This window comes from Salmo salar, chromosome ssa04, assembly GCF_905237065.1.
Source record: "Salmo salar chromosome ssa04, Ssal_v3.1, whole genome shotgun sequence".
In the NCBI taxonomy this organism is placed as follows: domain Eukaryota; kingdom Metazoa; phylum Chordata; class Actinopteri; order Salmoniformes; family Salmonidae; genus Salmo; species Salmo salar.
The window spans coordinates 71702201-71725916 of NC_059445.1; the positions used below are offsets into that span (position 1 = coordinate 71702201).

The 23716-nt window shown below is 42.4% G+C and overlaps 1 protein-coding gene across 1 annotated transcript in view; it reads left to right on the forward strand.

Annotated features, from left to right (window-relative positions):
- kirrel3a (kirre like nephrin family adhesion molecule 3a) overlaps positions 1-23716 on the forward strand; it is a 278710-nt gene that overhangs the window by 123374 nt on the left and 131620 nt on the right. Inside the window, exon 2 of the mRNA XM_014197820.2 lies at positions 23333-23482. Coding sequence (XP_014053295.1) covers positions 23333-23482 — 150 coding nt within the window. The remainder of the gene's footprint in view (positions 1-23332; positions 23483-23716) is intronic.

A 23716-nucleotide genomic window follows, 5' to 3' on the forward strand; every position in this document is an offset into this window, starting at 1 on the left:
AGTGTGCGCCTGTTCACAACTCTCTGCTCTCCTGCACCTGACTCTGCTCCCAGTACGCAAACCATTGACAACTTTATTCGGAACGGCAAGCCTGACAAAATTAAACAGGCCTATTTATATAATAATTATTTGGAGGGCTAAAATGATTTAATATTAAAGAATTGAACCTCTCATTAAAGGCTTCAGTCATGCAAACATTGTACTGAAATCTGAAGTGATTCTCCAGCAGATTAGTAAGAATGGCTCAAACCGTGTTCAAAAATAGCCTCTTTCCCTTTCAAAAATAACCTCTCACTTTCAATTATCTGAAAATGAAATCATCTCCAAAATATAGCTATTTTTAAAACAAACCATAGAAAGCTGGTTGCAATTTCAGTTTAATTAAAAATAGACAGAACTAATTTTGCAACAAATATTATGTTTAAACTCAAATATACTAATTGATTAAAAAAAACTATCTTTTATATTTTATATCGTAAATAGGACTGGTGGAGTTATGTCACACATGCAGCTAACAAAAATATATTAAAATGTTTGCTCTATCCAAAATTACAATCAACTGATTGCAGCATTTCCACAAAAATATACGAGGTTAGTGGAAGGGGGAGAAGCTAAGGAACTTGTCTGTCGGCCCTGCATTAAAGACCAAAATTGGTCAAACAAAATTGTGATAAATAAAAAAGTATACCAGTTCTATTTAAGGATTTTTCAATGTGCAGCTTCCATGGCAAATGGTTTATGAACTAATGTACAAACGTCAGATTCAAAACGTAGAGTTTTTCAATTAAAATTATTATATAAAATTCTAGTAACCAATATAATGTTATGTTTATGGGGGATACAACCATCCCAGCTCTGCAGATTTTTCTGTGATGGGACAGGATCCTTAGATCACTTGTTTTGGTACTGCCCATATTGCACATATCTGGTAGCTTGTTTTTGGTTGCAGGTTCAGGAATGGATGAAAAATCACAACATTTACCCAAAGCTAACTCCACAAATAGCACTGATGGCTGACTTGAAAAGCCATAGCCATTCGATCAATAATATAGTAATACTCTTAGTAAAAATGTTCATCTTTAATTTAAAATCTGTAGAAACTATGAGAATTGAAAGGTTCAGAACGTTTATGAAACATCACAGCGCAGTTGTAAAATATATTGCAAGTATAAATCAAAACTGGATGGTTTTCAGAGAAAGATGGGAGGGGTTGAGGGTAGCTGAAGGGTGAAAAAAAAGAAGATAACTAGTGTAAAATGTATGTGTCCATAAAATGTATATAGTATCTTTAAGCTGGAAGTATTGTTGTCCATAAGTTGTTGTCCACTCAGATTAGGGGAGGGGTGGTAGGGTTAGGGTAAAATAACAAAAAAGGATAATAGATTTAATATATATATATATATTTAAAAAACAATATATGGGGAATTGGAAATGAAGCAGACAATTACATTGATAGAACTCACAATCTAGCTGCAATATTAAAGATGATCTACCCCCTAAAAAAGAAGTATCTGTTTTTGTTTCTATTTTGACCATTTTAATTGAAAACAATCACAGTAAAGTACTTAATTCTTACCCAGAAATAATTTTATATTGAGATAAAAATGGCTGCATTGGACCTTTAACCTGCCTCTGTGGTCTTAGTGGCTTTGGCATAAACCCCAGGCTTAGTCATTCAGCCTAAACTGCCTCCCCCTGCAATATGCAGATGAATATAGTTGTGTTTCTCAGTGTTTTTTGTGCGGTTTGTGATAAGACTTGAATACACTGAAACGTAATGGGACAATAAGCGATGAGAAATCCTGCCTTGTTATCAAATAAGTTGCAATTGCGTAGGACTCCAGAGATCTGAAACAGCAAAGATCAACACCATCAATCTGTTACATCTGATCATTACTATGTGTATTTTTTTTTAAAGATGAGCTCAACTATCAACAACCAGGTGTCATCATCTAACACAGAACCACATGGTAATGAATCAGTCTCTGGTTCAACCCTGTATGCAACCCTTGTCTGACACCATGTGAGACACTTGGCAGATAACCAAAGAAGAGGCGTAAGAATTAGTTTTTACCTGCTGACATTCTAATAATACTCATGTTTTATGTGCTATGTAGTGTATTATGTTATGTGTTAACAGAACATCATAACATAAGACAAAACATACAATCTGACATAAACGACACAATCAGTACAGACACAGGCAGAACCATACAAACCCTATCCTTGAAGGGGAGCTCATGTCAGCACTTCTGACTCACACCTGTAACGTTGCATCACAGGGGTCATCCCGCATCACACTGTAAACCTTGACGTTGACCCTTGACCTTTGACTTGCTGACCTAATCCCAGCCTCCTTCAACGTCTCCCAACCAACCCTAATCCTTTATCACTCTGTCAGTTCCGCTGTCACTGCGGCCTCAGTGTTAGTCAGAGCCACTAGGGAAGTGACAGGAGAGATGGCAAGAGACAGAGAGAGATGGTATAGTGCTGCATGGGGACATTAGTGTTGATAAGGTCACAGCTGTCAGCGGCGGACTAGGCCCTAATCCTCCCTGATTTGACCTTTCCACCACACATTAGCTCCATTAGCCGAGCAGGAGAACCTTCGCCGGTGAGCAACCTGTCACCGCCGCAATGTCACCACAACCGCCATTGAGGGAAATGGGATTGCTTGAACACACACGGGGGACCGCAAGGATGCAGGATGATGGTTGTGAGTATGGCTCCGGCAGGCAGAAGTAATGCAGTCACACCAGATTGTCCATAAGCCTGGGTGTGGAGGCCATGCGAGGCTATGCCGGGATGTGATTCGGCAGTGGGGGAGGCTGGTGATGATGTACGTTTCTTTTCTTTCTTCCCGTGGGAAATGTCCCTATAGGTCATCTTCACCTGCCTGTTACGATGGCCAGATGATGGAGAATAGGAGCATTCTCAGGGATCTCTGGTCTGGTCAGTTCGCAATGGTCTCAAGTGCCTAGATGATGGTTTCCTGTTTATTCAACCCAAGGCTGTTTCCTCCATTGCTATTGTAATCCTTCTGCTTTCTTTCATCGGGTTGTGTTGACCAGGGCAAATGTGTCTTACACATCTAGTCCTGATACCACACTGTATTACATAGAAAATATACAATCTTTGTTTCCAGGTAACAAACCACGGTCTCAGTTTGTTGTTAGGCTGGGATACAACAGTAGAACTAAAGGGAAAGTAAAAACGCATTTTCCAGCACTGATACCATGTAATCGCACAGTAAAATCCCACAAATTGAATGGTGTTCATAGGGTTCAACAGACCAAGAACAATATGGAAACAGCAGAACAATAATATGGAAAGCCATTATATAGAAACTACAGTCTGACTTACCTTACCTGGTAATAACCAGGAAATTGTGTTTCTCATTACTGTAATAGCAATTACTGATAATTACCATGGTTATTGCCCTGTTATTCCTCTGCTATTCCGAGAATAAATAAATAAAATACAAAATAAATAAAAAATCTTATAGCTACAAATTAATAAGAAAAGCTTGAGTATGGGTAACAATGACAGAGAAAAAAATACCCAAACAATGCCAATTCCCCTCTGGAGTCTCATGTGGTGCCCCAGCCTAATTAGTGCTGTACTCTGCCTTGACTCAATGTCTGTTTGTGTGTGTGAGAGACAGAAAGAGAGAGAGAGAGAGACCCCGAAAGAGAGAGCGAGGGAGAGAGCGAGAGAGAGAGAGAGTGTGTGTGGGTGTGTGTCACCAGTGTTAATAAGATCAGACAATTGTGCTGCTACTTCTGTTGGTGTCTGAGCCCATGACATTAGTGTTACAGCAGCAATTATCACCTGTCATGTTAGACAGCTGGTGGTCTCTTGGCCCCACAGATGTGAAGTGGTGTAAGGTGAAGTTGCCCCTAGATACTGATCTTGGATCAGTTTTGCAATTCCCCCACTAATAGTTAAGGTTAGGATTGGGGGAGGGGAAGCTGATCCTGGATTTGTACCTATGGGAAACTTTTCACCGGAACGATGTGAAGTGATGTGGGACGGCAGGACTATCTTTGACGGGAGTGTTTATATCCCAGCGCAAGCGATCATGAACTCCATCGGCCACTTGTTACAGTGAGCTGCAAGGTGGAGAACAGGTGTAAATGAGAAAGTACCTGTGCTTGTGTTTGTTTGTATGTGTGCAGGGCCAGCTTAATGCAGGGGCTTACCGGGGCCCAGACCCTGTCCCTTACTCAGACCCATTCCCTTTTTTCACATTTTGTTACGTTACAGCCTTATTCTAAAATGTATTAAATAAAACATTTTCCACATCAATCTAAACACAATACTCCATTATGACAAAGTGAAAACATGTTTATAGACATTTTTGCTAGTGTACAAAAAAACAAAAACAGAAATACCTTATTTATATAATATTTCTCTTTTGCTATGAGACTCAAAATTGAGCTCAGGTGCATCCTGTTTCCATTGATCATCATTGAGATGTTTCTAAGTCTTGAATGGAGTCCACCTGTGGTAAATTCAATTGATTGGACATGATCTTGAAAGGCCCACACCTGTCTATATAAGGTCCCACAGTTGACAGTGCATGTAAGAGTAAAAACCAAGCCATGAGGTCAAAGGAATTGTCCGTAGAGCTCCGAGACAGGATTGTGTCGAGGCACAGATCTGGGGAAGGGTATCAAAACATTTCTGCAGCATTGAAGGTCCCCAAGAACACAGTGGCCTCCATCATTCTTAAATGGAAGAAGTTTGGAACCACCAACACTATTCCTAGAGCTGGCCGCCTGGCCAAACTGAGCAATCGGGGGAGAAGGGCCTTGGTCAGACAGAGCTCTGGAGATCCTCTGTGGAGATGGGAGAACCTTCCAGAAGGACAACCATCTCTGCAGCACTCCACCAATCAGGCCTTTATGGTAGAGTGGCCAGACGGAAGCCACTCCTAAGTAAAAGGCACATGACAGCCCGCTTGGAGTTTGCCAAAAGTCACCTAAAGGACTCTCAGACCAGGATAAACAAGATTCTCTGGTCTGATGAAACCAAAATGGAACTCTTTGGCCTGAATGCTAAGCGTCACGTCTGGAGGAAACCTATCACCATCCCTACGGTGAAGCATGGTACCTGGGGCGTCAGGTAGCCTAGTGGTTAGAGCGTTGGACTAGTAATCAAATCCCCGAGCTGACAAGATAAAAATCTGTCGTTCTCCCCCTGAACAAGGCAGTTAACCCACTGTTTCTAGGCCGTCATTGAAAATAAGAATTTGTTCTAAACTGACTTGCCTAGTTAAATAAAGGTAAAATCAATTAAAATAAAATGGTGACGGCAGAACCATGCTGTGGGAATGTTTTTCAGCGGCAGGGACTGGGAAGCTAGTCAGGATTGAGGGAAAGATGAACGGAGCAAAGTACAGAGTGATCCTTGATGAAAACCTGCTCCAGAGCGCTCAGGCCCTCAGACTGGGGCAAAGGTTCACCTTTCCAACAGGACAAAGACCCTAAGCACACAGCCAAGACAACACAGGAGTGGCCCATCCAGAGCCCGGACTTGAACCCGATCTAACATCTCTGGAGAGACCTGACAATAGCTTCATAGCGATGCTCCCCATCCAACCTGACAGAGCTTGAGAGGATCTGCAGAGAAGAATGGGAGAAACTCCCCAAATACAGGTTTGCCATGCTCGTAGCGTCATACGCAAGAAAGCCTCGAGTCTGTAATCGCTGCCAAAGGTGCTTCAACAAAGTACTGAGTAAAGGGTCTGAATACTTATGTAAATGTGATATTTCAGTAAAAAAAAAAAATTGCAAGCATTTCTCAAAACCTGTTTTTGCTTTATCAATATGTGTTGTGTGTAGATTTATGAGGTCAAAAAAACGATTTAATCAATTTTAGAATATGGTTGTAGTGTAACGTAACAAATTGTGGAAAAAGTCAAAGGGTCTGAATACTTTTCAAATGCACTGTATGTATTATGTATACAGTATATATATTTCCTCCTTATCTTGTACAATCTATGTGTTGCTTCATTGGCCTAGGCTATTGTTTGTTTGAATTCAAGACCAGATTGAAAGCCCCAGAGCCTATTATTTCTTAATCAGTCCCAATGTGTGTGTGTGTGTGTGTGTGTGTGTGTGTGTGTGTGTAATTTGCAACTAAATTAAAGTGGGAATTATTCTGTGGTTATGATAGTGTTGCAAACTGAGTATGCCAGTGTTTATATAATGCAAATATAAGTGCATGGTTGTCCTTTATATCAGTGTATGTATGCACATATACACAGATTTTACAAAACATTAGGAACACTCTTTCCATGACATAGACTGACCGTAGTGAACCCAGGTGAAAGCTTTGATCCCTTATTGATGGCACTTGTTAAATCCACTTCAATCAGTGTAGATGAAGGGGGAAGACAGGTTAAAGAATAATTTTTCAGCTTTGTGAAAAGTGAGACATGGATTGTGTGTGTGCCATTCAGAGGGTGAATGGGAAAGACAAAATATTTAAGTGCCTTTGAACAGAGTATGGTAGTAGGTTGCCAGGCGCATCAGTTTGAGTGTGTCAAGAACTGCAACGCTGCTGGGTTTTTCACACTCAACAGTTTCCCATGTGTATCAAGAATGGTGCACCACCCAAAAGACATCCAGCCATCTTGACACAACTGTGGGAAGCATTGGAGTCAACATGGGCTAATGTCCCTGTGGTGCGCTTTCGACACTTTGTAGAGTCCATGCCCTGACAAATTGTGGCTGTTTTGAGGGCAAAAGGGTGGGGTGCAACTCAATATTAGGAAGTTGTTCCTAATGTTTGGTATACTCAGTGTACGTGTCTGTATCGGCAGTGCATTGGGCAAGATTCCCTTCAAGGAAGCAAGAAGAGGAATAGAGGAGCAGTGTGAGGAAATGAAGGAGGGCTGAGGGAATGAAAGAGAACAAAGAGAGGGAATGAAGGAAATGCAGGAGGAAGGTGGGGGGAGAGTCCGTGTAAAAAAAGGACAGAGTTTTCTTTTACCTGCATCTCTCAGTCTCCCTCTAGAACACAGCACCTGCACCCCACATGGCACCCCTTTCCCTATATAGTGCTCTACTTTTGACCTGAGCCCTATGGTTTTCCCTATGGGAACTGGTCAGGACTGCACTATCACGGGAATAGGGTGCCATTTGGGAAACAGCACAGCAGCAGCAGTCGTTGCTCTGGGAGAGTGTGCTGAGGTCAGACAAAAGAGGTAGTCAAGCCCCCTGCAGCAGCATTCTCACTGGGTGCATCCTGCCCGTCAAAGGCCTGCAAAATGTCAGACAGAATACTACAAACGTGATAAATGAGCTGAAGTAACATAGAAAGTATTTTGAGTTGAAAAAGTAGTTTTACTTGCAATGACTGTGCTATGTGGTTGTCTTACCTCCGTTAGTTAAATGCGCTGAATGTAAGTTGTTCTGGATAAGAGTGTCTGCTAAACGACTAAAATGTAAACTGTTGAAATGTGAGACCGAGTTTGGGGGGGGGGATGTTGATGTACAGTATGTGATTACCTCAGCCTGTATGTGTTTGTCACTACAATCTTTAAGTCACAGTTCTGTGTTTGTCACTACAATCTTTAAGTCACAGTTCTGTGACTTTAACCTCTATGGGCTAGGTGGGACGCTTGCGTCCCACCTACGTAACAGCCACTGGCAGCCTGTGGCGCGATTTTCAAAACGTTAAAAATCCTATTACTTCAATTTCTCAAACATATGACTATTTTACAGCTATTTAAAGACAAGACTCTCGTTAATCAAACCACACTGTCCGATTTCAAAAAGGCTTTACAACGAAAGCAAAACATTAGATTATGTCAGCAGAGTACCAAGCCAGAAATAATCAGACACCCATTTTTCAAGCCAGCATATAATGTCACCAAAACCCAGAAGACAGCTAAATGCAGCACTCACCTTTGATGATCTTCATCAGATGACAACCCTAGGACATTATGTTATACAATACATGCATGTTTTGTTCAATCAAGTTCATATTTATATCAAAAACCAGCTTTTTACATTAGCATGTGACGTTCAGAACTAGTATACCCCCCGCAAACTTCCGGGGAATTCACTAACATTTTACTAAATTACTCACGATAAACGTTCACAAAAAGCATAACAATTATTTTAAGAATTATAGATACAGACCTCCTCTATGCACTCGATATGTCCGATTTTAAAATAGCTTTTTGGTGAAAGCACATTTTGCAATATTCTAAGTACATAGCCCAGGCATCACGGGCTCGCTATTTAGACACCCGGCAAGTTTAGCACTCACCATAATCATATTTACTATTATTAAAGTTTGATTACCTTTTGTTGTCTTCGTCAGAATGCACACCCAGGACTGCTACTTCAATAACAAATGTTGGTTTGGTCCAAAATAATCCATCGTTATATCCGAATAGCGGCGTTTTGTTCGTGCGTTCCAGACACTATCCGAAATAGTAAAGAAGTGTCGCGCGCATGGCGCAATTCGTGACAATAAAATTCTAAATATTCCATTACCGTACTTCGAAGCATGTCAACCGCTGTTTAAAATCAATTTTTACGACATTTTTCTCGTAGAAAAGCGATAATATTCCGACAGGGAATCTCCTTTTCGGCAAACAGAGGAAAAAATTCCAAAGGCGGGGGCGGTCGGGTCATGCGCCTAAGCCCAGTGTCCCTTGATCGGCCACTTGAGAAAGGCGATAATGTGTTTCAGCCTGGGGCTGGAATGACGACATTCTGTTTTTTCCCGGGCTCTGAGCGCCTATGGACGACGTGGGAAGTGTCACGTTAGAGCAGAGATCCTTAGTAAATGATAGAGATGGAAAAGAAGTTCAAGAAATGGTCAGACAGGCCACTTCCTGTAAAGGAATCTCTCAGGTTTTGACCTGCCATTTGAGTTCTGTTATACTCACAGACACCATTCAAACAGTTTTAGAAAATTTAGGGTGTTTTCTATCCATATGTAATAAGTATATGCATATTCTAGTTACTGGGTAGGAGTGGTAACCAGATTAAATCGGGTATGTTTTTTATCCAGCCGTGTCAATACTGCCCCCTAGCCCTAACAGGTTTTTAAGGCTAAAGGCCTGACATGGAGAAATACAGTATAATGAAAGTGTTTATTTTAGTCACTAAAAATGAGAGGTCATAGTTCACAACAGTTCACCTGACACAAGACTGAATCCAAACATTTCACTGTTGATTTCATGTGCATTTTACATTTACTGTACTTTTCGCAGCATTTGTTTAAAGAAATCTGAAAATATTCTGGAAACATTCAGTAACATGATCAGAATATTCCTGGATAATGTGGGGTAGATGCAACAAAATACAATATAATGACAAGGTGTAACGCCCTGGCCATAGAGAGGGGTTTTTGTTCTTTATTTTGGTTAGGCCAGGGTGTTACATTGGGTGGGCGTTCTATGTTCCTTTTTCTATGTTTTTGTATTTCTTTGTTTTGGGCCGTGTGTGGCTCCCAATCAGGCACAGCTGAAGCTCGTTGTTGCTGATTGGGAGTCACACATAAGGAGCATGTTTTTCCTTTGGGTTTTGTGGGTAATTGTTTCTGTTTAGAGTAATTCCAACAGGACTGTTCTGCTGTCGTGTATTTGTTATTTTTGTAGTGTTCTCTTCATTGTAATTAAAATTCTAATGATGAACACATCCTCTGCTGCACCTTGGTCTAATTCTGACGATGGCCCTTACACAAGGTTTTGAGTGAGAGGACTAACTGGTGTGTCCAAGTGGCCACACACCTCTCCAAAGTGTGCACAGTTCCTAAGTACACTGAACAAAAATATAAACGCAACATGTGTTGGTCCCAAGTGTGGGTTCCATGTTTCATGAGCTAAAATAAAAAATCTCTGACATTTTCCTTATGCACAAAAAGCTTATTTCTCTCAAAATGTGTACATTAATTTCTTTACATCCCAGTTAGTGAGCATTTATCCTTTGCCAAGATAATCCATCCACCTGACAGGTGTGGCTTATCAAGAAGCTGATTAAATAGCATGATGCACAGGTGCACCTTGTGCTGGGGACAATAAAAGTCCACTTTAAAATGTGCAGTTTTGTCACACAACACAATGCCACAGATGTCTCAAGTTTAGAGGGTGCGTGAAATTACCAGAGCTGTTGCCAGATAAGTTAATGTTAATTTGTCTTCTATAAGCTGCCTCGAATGTCGTTTTAGAGAAATAGGCAGTACGTCCAACCGGCTTCACAACTGCAGACCACGTGTAACCACGCCATCCCAGGACTGCCACATCTGGCTTCTTCACCTGCCCAGTCATGTGAAATCCATAGATTAGGACCTAATGAATTAATTTAAATTGACTGACTTCCTTATATGAATTGTAACTCAGTCAACATTTTGAAATTGCGTTTATATTTTTGTTCAGCATAATTTCAAAGAAGAGTCTTCAACTATAAGGTGCTTTTTTGAGCTCTCCTAGCTGTGCCATTGTGGAACTAGAGCAAGCACACTTGTAGGAATTTTGTTTGGAACATAACACTGCATCCCCGCCATCACACAATCACGGTTGTTGTTTACACAATAAAAAAAATGACTTTTTTAAATTCGTATTCTGATTCAGGTGGGCATAATATGTAAGTGTGTTCTATTGCCAGCATGACTAGCTAAGTTATAAAATATGCTCTTACAGTGTTAGGCTTTCACAGGGCAATTCAGAGAAACCGATCGTAATTTTGTGTGCATTCAGGTTCATGTTCCGCAGTGAATTTTCTTCACAAAAGACATAGGCTTATTCTGTTCAGAACAGCCTAGGGTATGACGCTATTTCATCTTTTAACTGTACATCAAACATAGTGATCATAAACAGTGACACTATATAGGCCTATGACATGAGTTTTAAGATATGTAAATATGAAGTGCACGTTTGGACTCAGGGGTGTTTGGCTTGCTTGTATGACATCAAAGCAGTATTTATTATAATCCTCAATGTGTCATCTTTCAAAATGCATAGAGTCCTCTTAATTTACAGCATTTCCCTCACTCAGACCAAAACAAAATAGCAAAATTTGCCCAATTAGCGGGAGGTATGGGGGCAACTTCTTGTCGCGTGCAGTGCTCAAGTTCGGAACGGCTGTCAGTCAAAAGTACAGTGGAGTTTAGCGCAGAGACAGGTCTGACGTCATTTATAACATGTTACTTTACAACCACTGTGTTACAATTTAGGAGCTTATCAGTGCCCAAATCGGCCATTTTCAACCTGTATATGGCTACGAGTGTAAAGAGGTAATTGTTAAGCAATATCAAGCTAACTTGGTGGGCTTCATGGTCAGAAAAGATATTGTAACTGCCTAGTGAAGAGCACTTGCACTCTCAAAGGCAACACAAAATCCTGACATTCTGTGCATTACCAAACAAAATAAGAAGCACAGTTAAACATGTCTTTCAACACACCTGGAATCTACTTGCACATGTTCTGTTATCTACTTTTCTAACGTTCAATATAACACGTAATCACGTGTCTGCACACTTTTTTCAAGTGACTGGTCTGTGCAAAAGATATCATTCCAGTAGGTGGAAAGCTTCCAGTTACATGAAGTATGACCACAATGCTGTCTAGTTGCCGCCCGGCATCAGTCTTTAGCCCACACAGATAAGGTGTACAACTGTCGATAGACCACAAAATGTAATATCCGGAACACATCCTTGTCTTGTTCTGGTAATATATTGTCCCTTGCCGTTAGTCAGCACCTCCACACAAACAAATGTTTCTGGGTGTGCGCCAGCTCATGTTTTGTATTTTAATATATTGTCCCTCATGACAAATAGCTGTCCTTCATAGACTGTTATGTGTTCAAACTCGACACCGTTTTACACACAGATGCATATTTCACTTTCCAATGTCACAACATTACTTTTGAGGGTGCAGTGCTTTCGGTACAGTACAGGTGCAAGTCATTGCCGTATTAAGATCGGACTTTGTGAAATCAACTTACACATATGAACGCCACCAGCGCAAAAAAACCCCACAACATCCATGTTTGGTGGCAGTTCTATCCCATTGATATCTGACTGTTGCTGTATAGTATCTCTACATGGCTTCTATCTCTACATGGCCTCTATCTCTACATGAGAAGAACAATTTTCTCTCTCTCCCAGAGCTGGCTACTCCAGAGCACTAAATTTGATAACATCCCTTTTTGGTCATCACCAAAGTGTCATTACCCATCAGTGTAACGGATAGCGCTGACTGGGTTCATTTTGCTCATGATTTCATCAAACCAATCAATATATTCTATGGTGTCATATCACCATGGCTAGATAATGGGTATTGGTTGAGTTTTACCATCATTCTGTACAAAGAAAGAGTTACTTATTTCAGCGTCTTGCATCGCAGTAATGACCTAATCCTAAATAATTTTTAGAGACAGTTTTTTTCACCTTTATTATATTTTTCCTCTGAATAAGTGATTGATTATAATGAAATTGTTTATATTGACAAGAATCAATGTATCATTACAGTCCAACTCAACCCTGGGATTTCTTTCCAGCCTTATTGTTCTTCACATCAAAAGCTGTGGCCAAACACAAACAACATTGTTTATTGCATTTCTATTTTATAAAAAAGGTTTTAAAAAAGACAAATTCATATGTCAGATTGGTTTACAGTAAACCGTAACTGTGAAACACGTCGTGCAATCCCCCCCTTTTTATTGCGCTTAGGGAGTGCTCAAGGTTGTTGTCCATGGCTTTGTTCTTACACAAAGTAACTAATCTCCTTGAAGCAGAGGTGCCTTGTAATTGCTGTGGAGTGTTGTTCAGCAGAGATAATAAGAAATCATAACAGAGAGTCGGACACACAGGTTTCTATGCTGATACAATGACTTGGCCTTTTGCTGCATCTCAGGGGCAAGATTAGCTTCTCTACCCACATCTCTTTTCACAATCAATCCCCCCACTACACACCTCCCTGCATACGATCTATCAATTACTTCCGGCTTTTCAGTTGTTAAAAGCTCAGTGTTGTTAAAGGCTAATGGAAATGGGCCTTAAGCACTTCTCTACTCTCTTTTCTCCATTCTACAAGGGATAATAAACCTTTTTGACTTCTTTAGAATTGAAGCCCCCCCTGCAGTTACTGTAGGCCTATACAGTGTACGTGAAGCAACTGCAGTTTTGTTTAAAGTAAACAGTCATGTGGAAAACGCCCACACGCCTCATGTTGTTGCAAGAGAAGGAAGAAAAGCATGATTTTCGTGCGCTTTTATCTTGGGTTTAGAGGAAGTGAAACTCTTATTTGATTGGCGGTGTTTGGATTTGTGTTTTCCGTTTCAGCGATAATGGCCTAGGGCCACGTTTGAGCACCTTTTGTTCATGCAGTGGGTGGAGGATCAATCCTAGAATCAAAGTTCTTCTAGCTCCATTTTCTCCTCTCTTACCCTCGACCCTAGTTGAAGCTGGAGAAGACACTTTATTTTCTGAAGCGGGAGCTGGGTAACGTGGAGAATTGAATGGAAGCCCAATTTTACCTTTTTTCTTCTTCTCCAAAACCAAACCTCTTATCTTCCAAGGTCTGTCTCCAACCTGACAAGTCACAATTACATTTTTCACAGAGGAGCCACGGGAGGGAACACATAATGTTTTTGTGTTTGTCACACTGTGGCACATCTCCATCTTTTATAAAATATTTACAGAAGATTAGAAGGAAAGACTGGCTGGTTCTTCAATCTTGACAATTTTGTTTAGCATTTGGAAACACATTTGGTCAAATCCTCAGAAAACATTTCACAGTACTGTGGACTGTAGGTGGACCGTTACAATCCTCTGTAATAATTCCATTATACACGGTAGATTAATTCAAAGTTGTTGTTTTTTTTTCTTGTTTTTTCTTCCTCTGATAGACTTTCATTTTCTCCTTCTGACAATAACAATACAAAGGGGACCCCGGAAGACAATGAAATGGAATCATTTTTGTCACGGCTGTTAACAATTTACATTGCACTGACAGGTACCAAACTGATGTAATATTACTTTCCAATCTTCGACTGTGACATTTTAGTGCTGTAGCCTAGCATACACTCAAAGCACTGTAGTCCCCACAAAGTTGACAGGGCACACAACCCCATATTTCACTCTCTCCTGTTTTAGTTTATGGACACCAGTGGCCACCTCTCCCTAGAGCAGTGTGAAGGGACTGCAGGGCTGTGACGGTAATGAGAATGAATGGTTCTCAGCACTCTGGCACTAAATCGCTGATGATGTTTATGGCACACATTTCCATCTTGCCGTGGCAAAACCTTTCACAATCTTTTGTGACTATTAAGTAAAGCTGCCAAAATGTCCCTCTTCTCAGTGTTCTCAACAGGTAAGGGAATGAGGCACCACTCATAAGCCTAATTGCATTTCAATAAATCCACAGGCAAACGGGAGAAATCGATCCCTGTAATACCGTGCATATTACATTGGCAAACACCTCTAGGAACGATGTGGTTGTGTTAGATGCTGGTTTAAATCTTCTATCATCTTGAGAGCTGATGTCATCAATTTTGTGAGGTTGGGTATTTGAACGAAAGAAAGATTTTCCTATCATGTACTGTATGTACATTATTCTCAACCCTGTTACCTTATGTCAACCCTGTTACCTGATGCCAACCCTGTTGTACAACAAAGCTCTGTGACCCTGTCAAAACTTTTTCTCTTCAGTAGCCTTGACTCAAGATGAGATTTGCAGACAAATTGAACTATCATCAACTAGACATGGCAGCAATGTGTTGAGGTTTCCAACAGAGATTACTGTTTTGTGAATTCAGCTTAAGTTACTCTTGAGTCATTTCTGTGTGTGTGTAGACTTCCATATTGTCTTGAGTAAGTCATGGTACAAACAAAGTGATTACTCACTCTTGTATTTTGGCACATCTCCCAATTGTAAGTCTTCTAACAACTAAAGCATTCTGTACTTCTGAGAACTTCAGTCTCCAACTAATGCAGAATGTTTGGCACAGGCACAATTTTTGCCTTTGTGCTGGAGGAGCTCATGTAATTTGGCATCCTGAATGTGAAGGGAAATGGAAAAGTTTAAGGTAAACAGAACATTTATGAGAAGTATCGTTGACAAAATATATGTATTTGTTTTGATTTGACTCAGAGTGTGTCCTCGCACACTGAGAAGCCGGTGATGTGATGATGAGATTCATTTGTTATATTCAGACTCCCATTAGAGCTATCCATGCTCTGCAGAATCCCTGTTGTGAGGCACAACTAGGAGTCCAGGGCTAGATTGAAGCATTACATTGCACCCCCACAGATCCTGAGATTCCATTTGGTTTTAAATGCAATGTAAATGTGAACAGACTTTGCCCTTAAGTCTCTCTTGGGGCAGTGCTCTTTCTGAGGTTATCTTTGAGGTCTCAAACTGTCGATTTTGTTTGTTAAACTGTGTCAGACCAAGTAATTTTTCTGCATTTTGAGATGGCAGCCTTTTGACATTGGTGAGAGTACTGGGAAATACATTTGCTGTGGAAAGTCAGCATGAATATTGTTGATGTGTCACATCCTGGCCAGTATATAAGGTTAATTGTTTTGTAGTTTGGTCATCAGTCATCATCAGAGCTGCCCGCCAGTCAACAGTCATCATCAGAGCTGCCCGCCAGTCAACAGTCATCATCAGAGCTGCCCGCCAGTCAACAGTCATCATCAGAGCTGCCCGCCAGTCAACAGTCGCCAGAGCTGCCCGCCAGTCAACAGTCGCCAGAGAGGTCAGACTGCGCTGAACTGCCGGAGTGGCCAGACTGCGCTGAACTGCCGGAGTGGCCAGACTGCGCTGAACTGCCGGAGTGGCCAGACTGCGCTGAACTGCCGGAGTGGCCAGACTGCCCTGAACTGCCGGAGTGGCCAGACTGCCCTGAACTGCCGGAGTGGCCAGACTGCCCTGAACTGCCGGAGTGGCCAGACTGCCCTGAACTGCCGGAGTGGCCAGACTGCCCTGAACTGCCGGAGTGGCCAGACTGCCCTGAACTGCCGGAGTGGCCAGACTGCCCTGAACTGCCAGAGTGGCCAGACTGCCCTGAACTGCCGGAGTGGCCCGAGTGGCCAGACTGTCCCGAATTGCCAGACTGCCCAGACTGTCCCGAACTGCCAGACTGCCCAGACTGTCCCGAACTGCCAGACTGCCCAGACTGTCCCGAACTGCCAGACTGCCCAGACTGTCCCCCGGCGATGCCAGACTGGTCCGACTGCCCCTCGGCGATGCCAGAGTGGCCCGACAGCCTGGAACGGCCGGAACCAGAGCCACCTCCAGAAATAGGTGGGTTGGGGAGGGGGGGTGTCGCACAGTGCCGTCGTTGACGGCAGCCACCCTCCCTTCCCTCCCTTTAGAAAAGGGGACTTTTTGTTGGTGTTGCTTGGGGTTAATTTTTGTTAAGGTGCTTCTGGGGTAGCACCTTTAAGGGGGGGGGTACTGTCACGTCCTGGCCAGTATATAAGGTTAATTGTTTTGTAGTTTGGTCAGGGCGTGGCAGGGGGTATTTGTTTTATGTGATTCGGGGTGGTGTGTTTGTGTAAAGGGTGTTTGATTTAGTATTTCCGGGTTTTGGTTTATGTTTAGTTAATTCTATGGTTAGTCTAGTGTGTGTGTTTCTATGTTTGGTTGATTGGGGTTGGGACTCTCAGTTGAAGGCAGGTGTTGTCTATCTGCCTTTGATTGAGAGTCCCATATATTAGGGTGTGTTTGTATGTGTTATTGGTGGGTGATTGTTCTGTGTGTAAGCCGTATGCTTTACCAGACTGTTTGTAGTTGTTCGTTCGTTCGTTTCGTTTTGTTATTTTGTATGTTCATTTTTGTAGTTAATAAAAATCAAGATGAGCATACACGTACCTGCAGAGGAGGCACATTTTATGAACGGAATGACGTAAAAACCCAAGAGTCAAACAAATAGGTCCCCTTCTCAAGTCAACAGTGCTTTCACCCACGGAACGTCACAGTATTTTTTACTACCTGACACTGTCGCCCTTTGCTTACCTGAAGATGATGTTGGCAGTGATTTCGCCAAGATATCAAGTCCTGTCTAAATCTGTGAAAGGCTGCTACCTTGCCTGCATGAACGAAACAAATGTGCCCCTTAAGAGCACCAGCAATGCCTCATGTAACACAATGTTGATTCCACTAATGGACTGAGAAAATGTTGGATTGTCTGAGGAGAAAGGCATCATGACTCATCAGCCTGATCGATATTCAACATGCCATCCATCTTGCAACTGTCTGGATCTGGACCATGTGATGACTGGTAGATAAATAATCGTATATAAAATACAAAAATACTGGTCACTTTTTACGTAAAGTAATAAGCACATATTACAACAGCTGTTCAGCAAGAGCACTTAATAACATCAGATATAAGATAGAAATACAGGTTGCCATAGAAACAATAGATACAAAGTAGACACCTTATGAGCTGTAACTGTCAAAATGGAGGTATAATAAGGAAGCCTGTAGACAAGACAAGACTATGTCTGCCTCTCAAATGGCACCCTATTCCCCTTCAGAGCCCTATGGGCCTGGTCAAAAGTAGTGCAGTATATAGAAAATAGAGTGCCATTTGGGACATATAATCCTCTCTACCACGCTAATATAGCACAGCAGTTCTTCTGTTTGCTGTGTCTGTTCTCTTTGGAGATTCATCTAATCAATGGCTGGATGATGTGTATGAAAGGCACATCTCATAAAGCCGCAGCTTATTGAATTAAAAGACAGAAATCGACCAAGTATGTCTCCAGAGAGAGCAGAAGTAAATATTTGGTTCATGTCGTCTGCTTTCCCCCTTTTTTTTGCATTATAGGAAGTAAAGAGCTAAAGGATTTTCCTGTATAAAATGTTTGGATACAGTGTACTGGAGATGTTGATATAGTAGAAAGCCAATTCAGCAAGATCTTGAACATGTGTTATTTGCTATAGTAAGACATTCAAGTTTTCCTCCTACAAAACTATATAAAAGCCGGCTTTGTCCTGCACGTACCTTGTACCGAACCCTCCTCCGGAGAGCCCTGTCTCACAATATTCACACCCTTTCAAGATGCGTTCTCTAAATGAGGTTAGCTGCTGTCAGCAATGCACCAGTCCATACTTCAGTGTTGATTCCACTAATTGTACAGTAAGGAAAAAAAGGATTTGATCCCCTGCTGATTTTGTACGTTTGCCCACTGACAAAGAAATGATCAGTCTATAATTTTAATGGTAGGTTTATTTGAACAGTGAGAGACAGAATAACAAAAAAAATAAAAATAAAATGCATGTCAAAAATGTTATAAATTGATTTGCATTTTAATGCGGGAAATAAGTATTTGACCCCTCTGCAAAACATGACTTAGTACTTGGTGGCAAAACCCTTGTTGGCAATCACATAGGTCAGACGTTTCTTGTAATTGGCAACCAGGTCTGCACACATCTCAAGAGGGATTTTGTCCCACTCCTCTTTGCAGATCTTCTCCAAGTCATTAAGGTTTTGAGGCTGACGTTTGGCAACTTGAACCTTCAGCTCCCTCCACAGATTTTCTATGGGATTAAGGTCTGGAGACTGGCTAGGCCACTCCAGGACCTTAATGTGCTTCTTCTTGAACCACTCCTTTGTTGCCTTGGCCGTGTGTTTTGGGTCATTGTCATGCTGGAATACCCACCCACGACCCATTTTCAATGCCCTGGCTGAGGGAAGGAGGTTCTCACCCAAGATTTGACGGTACATGGCCCCGTCCATCGCCCCTTTGATGCGGTGAAGTTGTCCTGTCCCCTTAGCAGAAAAACACCCCCAAAGCATAATGTTTCCACCTCCATGTTTGATGGTGGGGATGGTGTTCTTGGGGTCATACGCAGCATTCCTCCTCCTCCAAACACGGCGAGCTGAGTTGATGCCAAAGAGCTCCATTTTGGTCTCATCTGACCACAACACTTTCACCCAGTTGTCCTCTGCCAATGAACATCTGAATGATTCAAACTTCAGACGGGCATGTATATGTGCTTTCTTGAGCAGGGGGACCTTGCGGGCACTGCAGGATTTCAGTCCTTCACGGCGTAGTGTTACCAATTGTTTTCTTGGTGACTATGGTCCCAGCTGCCTTGAGATCATTGACAAGATCCTCCCGTGTAGTTCTGGGCTGATTCCTCACTGTTCTCATGATCATTGCAACTCCACGAGGTGAGATCTTGCATGGAGCCCCAGGCCGAGGGAGATTGACAGTTCTTTTGTGTTTCTTCCATTTGCGAATAATCGCACCAACTGTTGTCACCTTCTCACCAAGCTGCTTGGCGATGGTCTTGTAGCCCATTCCAGCCTTGTGTAGGTCTACAATCTTGTCCCTGACATCCTTGGAGAGCTCTTTGGTCTTGGCCATGGTGGAGAGTTTGGAATCTGATTGATTGATTGCTTCTGTGGACAGGTGTCTTTTATACAGGTAACAAGCTGCGGTTAGGAGCACTCCCTTTAAGAGTGTGATCCTAATCTCAGCTCGTTACCTGTATAAAAGACACCTGGGAGCCAGAAATCTTTCTGATTGAGAGGGGGGGACAAATACTTATTTCCCTCATTAAAATGCAAATCATTTTATAACATTTTTGACATGCATTTTTCTGGATTTTTTTGTTGTTATTCTGTCTCTCACTGTTCAAATAAACCTACTATTAAAATGATAGACTGGTCATTTCTTTGTCAGTGGGCAAACGCACAAAATCAGCAGGGGATCAAATACTTTTTTCCCTCACTGTACACACACACACACACACACACACACACACACACACACACACACACACACACACACACACACACACACATGGGTGTGTGACTGTTTCTCTCAGACAGACACGGTGCTTGACCTATACTGTGTACATTACAGTAGATAACCACTGTGTGCTGCAAGAGAATCTATAGCCGGATATGTCTAATCATCTCTGCTGCCAGCAATAGAAAGACATTGCAGTCATTTGTTGCAATGAGGGTTGAGATGGGAATGAATGAGAGTAAAGACAGATCAAGTTGAATAGCTACATGGGATCATTTTTGATTTGATGGTTCCTGTAATTCATTTGCAATTAAAAAGGTAATTGTGATGTTAATAGAAATGCTCTCCTAATATCTGGTGTCATCATTACCGTAAGCCTTACGTCAACATAAATGGCAGGCAATGAAAGTTAAGTGTGACTATTTCCATGTGAAAATGTATTTATGAATGTGGGATGATGTGGCCGAATGCCAGCACCATATCCTGTGCATTTTTTCGCTATGCGAGCCAATCCCCATTAATTCAACCATCCATGGAAGCTATCTAACTAACACACTGCATAGTCACCTGTGCAATTGTCCATATTTGGACAGCCTCCGTCTCAGCAGGACTTTCAACTGTTGGATTAGTTTTTCTTCATCCTGTCCTTCATCTCTGTTCAGCCCGTTCAATTTCTTGTTTGTTTATACCTTCACTAACAGCTACATTCCCTCTCCCTCTCCTTGCCCCATTTAACAGAAATGATTGGTAATTACCGTTTGTTTGTATTCTGTCCAGTTCTCTGTTGAACATAGCTCAGTTAAGTCAATAGTTCATTGCTACATCATTAGAGCTTTATCTTTTGCTTTTCTGTAGTGGTGCATGGTCCGCGGACTTGCTTCCATCCATAGCTTCTGTATGCTTATTTTCACTGGGCTTCTGTGGCAACATTAGTATTAGGATTCATTGTTGCACTCAGGAAAAAAATATCTAACAAGCGCTTCATCAATCTAACATCTACCCCCTTGGAAGCAGCGCAGTTGCTCACCAGGCAACCGTGGCTCAGTTGGCAGAGCATTGCGCCTGCAATGCCAAGGTTGTGGGTTTGATACTTGCTGGGGCCACCCATACGAAAAATGGATAAGAGCGTCAGCTTTAACCCCCTGAGGTTGATGTATGTGACATGCTGAAATCAAATTAGCATAATAAAACAATCCCCATAAAATCTGTCAGTTTAAGACAGAGAACAGTTTTTTGCATTGAATGCGTCTCAATCCATCGCATCCACCTACGTAATACTTCCACATCTAAGGTGAACGGTGACAGAGCTAGAACGGTGTTTGTCAGACCATGAGACATTCCGACAATTGGTCTTCTCACAAAATTTTTGTTGCCTACAAACGATTATGACCCCTCTAGGGAAAGATGAGACTGTCATGAACATGACAATGTTCTCCGTTTTGACCCCCACAAGCATCTTGGGACTCATCTGAAGTCTGTACAGCCAATCTGCCAACTAATTTATTAAAAAAACTTTTTTTTAACTTTTTCTTCCCAATTTGGTGGTATCCAATTGGTAGTTACAGTCTTGTCTCATCGCAGCAACTCCCGTACGGACTCGGGAGAGACAAAGTTCGAGAGCCATGCGTCCTCCAAAACACGACCCAACCAAGCCGCACTACTTCTTGACACAATGCCCGCTAAACCCGGAAGCCAGCCACACCAATGTGTCGGAGGAAATACTGTACACCTGGCGACTGTGTCAGCATGCATGCGCCCAGCCCGCCACAGGAGTCGCTAGAGCAGGCTAAACCCTCCCCTAACCCGGACGACGATGGGCCAATTGTGCGCTGCCCCATGGGTCTCCCGGTAGCGGCCAGCTGGACTCAAACCAGGATCTCTAGTGGCACAGCTACAACTGCGATGCAGTGCCTTAGACCACTGCGCCACTCGGGAGGACCGATCAGCCAACTTCTGTCTGTAGCATACAAACAGTTTGGGCTACACACTAATATGACCCCTTTATGTAAAGGACGCCTATCGGCCTCACAAGACTCATCTGAATGTCCCCCGGTACCAGTCGAAACAATTTATGGAAGTACAAAACATGACCAAAAGTATGTGGACACCTTCTCTTCGAACATTTCATTCCAAAATCATGGGCATTAATATGGAGTTGGTCTCCCCTTTTCTGCTATAACAGCCTCCACTCTTCTGGGAAGGCTTTCCACTAAAAGTTGGAACATTGCTGCAGGGACTTACTTCCATTCAGCCACAAGAGCATTAGCGAGGTCGGGCACTGATGTTGGGCGATTAGGGCTGGCTCGCAGTCGGCGAACCAATTCATCCCAAAGGTGTTCAATGGTGTTGAGGTCAGGGCTCTGTGCAGGCCAATCAAGTTCTTCCACACCGATCCCGACAAACCATTTCTGTATTGACCTCGCTGAATCAGGAAAGGGCATTCCCCAAACTGTTGCCACAATGTTGGAAGCACAGTATTGTTTAGAATGTCATTGTATGCTGTAGCATTAAGATTTCCCTTCACTGGAACTAACGGTCCTAGCGCGCACCATGAACATCAGCCCCAGACCATTATTCCTCCTGCACCAAACGTTACAGTTGGCTCTTTGCATTGGAGCAGGTAGCATTCTCCTGGTATCTGCCAAATCCAGATTCGTCCGTCGGACTGCCAGATGATGAAGCGTGATTTATCACTCCAGAGAACGCGTTTCCACTGATCCAGAGTCCAAAGGCGGTAAATTTTACACCACTCCAGCCAACACTTGGCATTGAGCATGGTCATCTTAGGCTTGTGTGTTGCTGCTCAGCTATGGAAAAACATTTCCTGACACTACCAATGAACAGTTATTGTGCTGACGTTGCTTCCAGAAGCAGTTTGGAACTCAGTAGTGAGTGTTGCATACGAGGACAGATGATTTTTACGCTCGACGTGCTTCAGCACTCAGCAGTCCCGTTCTGAGAGCTTGTGTGGCCTACCACTTCGTGGTTGAGCCGTTGTTGCTCCTAGACATTTCCACTTCACAATAACAGCACTTACAGTTGACCGGGGCAGCTCTAGCAGGGCAGAAATGTGGTCTTGTTGGAAAGGTGGCATCCTATGACAGTGCCACGTTGAAAGTCATTGAGCTCTTCAGTAAGGGCGTTCTACTGCCAATGTTTTCTTTGGAGACTGCATGGCTGTATGCTCGATTTAATACACCTGCCAGCAACGGGTGTGGCTGAAATAGCCAAATCCACTCATTTGAAGGGGTGTCCATATACTGATTTTTCTTATATCTCTCAGATATAAGATAAACACTTTTTGGGGGGGGGGACTATCTGTTGTTCCATGTAGTGAGTCGGTTATTCAATGAGCTAATAGTAGTAAGGCCAAACGTTTCCTCAAGTATTTGTTTTATATATTTTTTAGATACTTCAAGGGCTTAAAATTCAAAAATTATCCTTCGTAGGATGTTCTTAAAACAATTCAATTTAGCTTAGTAGACAGGACGTAGACTCTTGTGGTTTAATGGCATATATCACTAAATGTGTCTGTACAAAATGAAATGATATGGAAACTATGTTGACATTATACCCTTTTTCTCTGTTTCAGGGGCCAGTGCGGTGTTTACCCAGCAGCCCACAGACCTGGTGGTGGTGGCGGGTCAGCCAGTGACCCTGCCCTGCTCCATCCCTGGATACCACGGCATGGTGCTCTGGCTCCGAGATGGCATGGCCCTGGGAGTCAACAGGGACCTCTCAGGTAGGAAAGCCCCTTACTTATTATGCTATCACTTTACTTAGAATGGTGATAATGTGGCATTTATCAAGGAGGACGACTCATAATAATGTCTGGAATGGAGTTAATGGAATGGTATCAAACATATGGTTTTCATATGGTTGATACCTCTCCATTGACTCCATTTCAGCCGTTATTATAAGCCATCCTCCCCTCAGCAGCCTCCATTGCATACCGCAGCACAGCTTGCGGGGTGCT